Genomic DNA, 4,526 nt, shown 5'->3' on the forward strand with positions numbered 1-4,526 from the left:
ACGAGCACAGTGATGCGCACATCTCAACATCCTGATGGGTTATTAAAGGCGCATTTACATAAGGAGAAGAAATACGAAATAAAAATAAAAACTTTTGACGCACAACATAATTTTGTTCACAAACAATCAAGGTCCAAACGAACCTTTTTGTAGATGGATTCTAAACAGCACGTCTAGATGTCCAATATGACATGAAGGAGCCTATAGCCTAGTGCGTCCTACAATGTTGAACAAAATACTCAAAAATAAACGCACTTAAAACCAATATTGACGGAGGAAATCTATCTAATTGGAGTTATAATACTGAAAAGAAATATGCAGCATTTTGTTTTCGTCATAGCAGCTATACAAAGATGAGAATTAATCGACACGAATAACTAGATTACTGGATTTCTCCAGCGTTTCTCTGTATTGATCGAGCCAGTCTCTGAGCTCTGTGATCCGATACCCCTCAGGTCCTCTGCCACCCTGGTAAACTATCGTTCCCTCCTGCAGTATATAAAGTCTGTCGAAAAAGGCTCCGTACGCAGCGTTGGAGGAGTTATCCATACTGTCGACCACGACCGGGCAGCCGGGCACCTCCAGGTGCATCAGCTGCGCAGCGTTCAGTCGGTCCTCCAGACACCGGTGTGTGGGGATCTGATAGGGCGCGTCAGTGCTCATCCAGCCGTCGGAGGGGTGCGCTTCCTCGATGTACACAACTACAGAGTCTGCTATATCTGCGTTCTGCTGCACGACTCCCTGAAAAGCCTTCAGACGCACCATGAACGGTGGTCAGGTGCAGCTCCCAAAGTTGAGGATGAGCGGTCTCTTTTCTTTTGCGTAATCGAGGATGCGGCTGCGCCGCTGATCCTCCAGCTGAACAACTTCGGTGTTGGGGGCTCCGTGTCCGAGATGCGCTGCCTTCAGAAAGTCCAGTTTATGGCCGTGCCACACTGCCTTGAGGGACTCGAGGCTGAAGAGACGATTGGAGTCCGATATGCACAGCGGAGGATCGATGGCATCGCCCTCCTGCTGCTTCATCCTGAAGAAAACCCTTCTCCTTATGCATAAAAAGTCAAGCAGCCAAAATATGAGTGCTGCCATGAGAAAACGGGGCAGCAAGACGAGACAGACTATTGCATTTTTAATAGCTTTAATAGTATTCATTATCACTTATAACTACCCGATGGTGTTACGCTGTGCCACGATCTTGTGGGTTGAAGTTAGGTTACTTGCAACTTCTCCTCTTTTTATAGCACTGGCAGATTTGAATGAATCACACCCCGCCTCCAAACTGGGGCCGAGGCCTCACATGGTGGGGATTACCTTCTGTCAACTCCACAGTTCTGAGTCACAGCCAAAAGCAAAGGGTGCGGCGCAGCAGCTCTTTGTTTGGAGAAGCTGTTAAAATTAAGATTATCATCCAATGATGTTTGAGCAGTCAAATAGTTTCAATGTCAGCGCATATCATGTGTGATAACAGCGTAAAGTTGATGATGTTGCTTGACTTTTCTACTGCATTGGCTGTTTGCTGGAGCACATTTGGGCAGAGGCTGACTTCACTTAAAGGACTGGCCTTAGGCCTATAATACTGTCCTTAACTGAACCACCAACACATGTGAACAGTCAGTACTGTTTCTCTTAGTGTAATGTAATATCTGTCTATATTGACCGATGCTAGCTCAAATGAGGTTATACACAATATGTTTTTGTTGAAGTCACATTTATGGTCAATCAGAAATGGGATATACATTATACAGTAAAGTAAGATTCAGAGGTGGAGAGGTGAACACTTGTAATGCCATCAGAATCAGATACAGAACCGTTTATTGCCATATGTTGAACATACAAGGAATTTGACATGACGGGAGGTGCGTAACATTTAACAACAATCAACAATGCAAAGTAGAAACAAATTAAATTTACAGAAAATATAAGATAAAGTCAAATATAAAATAAAGTGGAATATAAAATAAAGTAAAGTCGAGTGCACAAACGAACAGATAACAGGACTATAGACCAGTGAGATAAGTGTAGTGTGAAAGTGTCGAGTGTAATGGAAGGGATGTGCGGGGGACCGGTGGGACTTTGTCCTGGGGATGACAGACTGCCGTCGGGAAGTCGGCAGTCATATGGCAGCCACATGAAAAACATTACATTCTCAGAAACAGAGAAAAAATATTTCTGATAGAAAAAGCCAGAAATATGTGAAAGGATGAATTGTGACAAAGTCCAACATCTGAAACAAAAAGTCTGAAATATTCTGCAAGTCAGAATTGTGTCACTTTCCAGAAATACTTCATATTCCTGAATTTAAAGTCAGGGTTTGGAGATGAGAAAAATGTGAATTTTGTGACACAACATTTTTTTCCATGTGGCCATAATCCTCTAAGGTGCTCGACTGGGTCAACTCCAGTAACATTACATAAAAAGAGATCCTAAAAACACAAGTCATAAGCTCCCTGTCAGTCGGTCAGGGTTGTTTGTGATGTGTTTGAAGAGCTCCTGTCTTATCAACCCCTTTTCTTCCCAAAATACTTGTACTAATAAGTGTCCAAAAACAATGAAAAAGTTGTACCTGGATCTGCTGATTTTTCGCCCAGTGCCACTGTAAGTATAACGGTCCTTTTAACCAGCAATTGTCACGAAAATATATTTCTGAATCTGTTCAACACTTCAGAATAACACGGATCTGCTGCTGGCCGCTATCTGTGCAGCCTTATTGTGTTCATGGTCAGCTTCACAAATCCTCTAACAAACCGACTGACTGAGCAATGTTGGCATTTCGAGATTCTCGATCAAATAATTGTAAAGTTGTCTGACGGACAAAACAGAAGGACACCACCAACTACAAAACTGAGAATGTGATCAGACACAAAACAAGTTATGGATGAAGAAATCACAGTACATCAGCCAATCCGGTGCTGGTCTTTTGACAGTTGAGACAGGACCTGGAGGGATGATGTGCACACCGTGAGAGCTTGTCAATTTGCTGCACCTTTAAGTTATTCACAGCGAACAGATCATTGGGCTCTTATTTGTCAAGAGGAAGAGGAAATACACAAGCCAAATGAGAAGATTAGGCGGACATGAATGCTGTAATATCACACCAGCTGTACACCTGCTGAACACAGACTCTGGTCCCATGAATTGAGCTTTTCAACATCAACACTCACTTAAAAGTTTATCAGAAAGTGTATTGGTTTGATGAGACGGCAATGTGACAGAAGCTGTAGATGGGATCATAATGTTGATATTGTGATATAATGCATTTTCTGGAAAATAAAATAAGGAAATGTTATGGAGAAGATAGATGGTAAAGACTGCTTTTTGGCTAATCCAGCTAGTTAAATACCTGACAAATCAAAGTACTACATCAATGCAAACTAATGCTGTGATTTGTCACTTTGCAGTCAGTCTACAGACTTTCACCACAACAGACCCTCACTCCATCTTTAAGGAAACATGAAACTTTGGAAAAACTGTAGAGACACTCTTGGGGGAAAAAAAGAAGAAATATTACAGGGAACCTTATTCAAGGCAACTGACTGCCAGACACTTACCAAAACACTTAAGAAAATGCTGCTCTCAACAGGGAGCCGAAGGACAACATAAAAAAACACCCGTGCGAATCCAACCACAGAAATAAACACAACTTTACAAGATACATGTCTAACAAGGCCACAAACTCATTTCCAGAGGAAAAGCTAAGGAAGGGGCTAAAAGCATCTTGTCAGAGAACTATTGCACAGCAACCCGTTCACACTTTACTGCACAATTCTGCTGGTGCATGTGAGGTTCAACAGCAGGGAGTCTAAACAGACATATAGGAAGAAACAATGAAGATATTGTGAAAGTATAAAACAGTATGAAGATTGTTTGGCTTCAATAATAACTCAAATAAAACACTGGTGATCGCAATCATTGAATCAAAAGTTGAACATTTGAAAACGATATTACAGTATCACTCCTGCTATTACTGCTACTACTGCTGCCACTGTGAGTGACATTACTATTACTCTTTAAATATCTGAAAGGATTTCATACGTGCAAAATATATTATCCGTGATATGCAGTAGAATTTCAGTATTTGGTATCACTTTGAGAAACAATACAAATATTATATTCGGTCCATCATTTGGGAATAAAGTTAAAACATGATGCTGATATATACTGGTCACCTTAACGTTCGGTTGAATTGTACGTTTCTCTGATTAACACAATACTGGCTAATCGTTACACAACAAATATTGTTTTCTAAAACTAAAATCGATAAAAGAATAATAGTATAGCTCTGAAATTCAACCGGTAACTTGAAAAAAGTAATCGAATCGTGTTTTTGTTTTTTTAGAATATTCACAACAGTATCCTATGACACTGCAACAGACAGCTATTACATGACTACAGTGTTGCTGGGGATCACATATCTCCTCCTTACATTCATGTCCAGACAGAGATGATTAAGCGTTGGGTCTTGTGTACTGGGGGGGGCGATCTGTTAAGCGTTTCTGTGCTCCACAGAGATTCAACATCTGGACACACAC

At 41.1% G+C, this 4,526-nt stretch overlaps 1 protein-coding gene across 1 annotated transcript; it reads right to left on the minus strand.

Annotated features, from left to right (window-relative positions):
- dio3a (iodothyronine deiodinase 3a) lies at nucleotides 1-1,164 on the minus strand. Its single transcript, XM_079286823.1, has one exon. It carries the CDS (start codon nucleotides 1,147-1,149, stop codon nucleotides 361-363), a length of 789 nt encoding a protein of 262 aa, XP_079142949.1. The 5' UTR covers nucleotides 1,150-1,164; the 3' UTR covers nucleotides 1-360.
- Between the last annotated feature and the right edge of the window lie 3,362 nt (nucleotides 1,165-4,526).

The sequence above is a fragment of the Melanostigma gelatinosum genome (genome assembly GCF_949748355.1).
Source record: "Melanostigma gelatinosum genome assembly, chromosome: 16".
In the NCBI taxonomy this organism is placed as follows: domain Eukaryota; kingdom Metazoa; phylum Chordata; class Actinopteri; order Perciformes; family Zoarcidae; genus Melanostigma; species Melanostigma gelatinosum.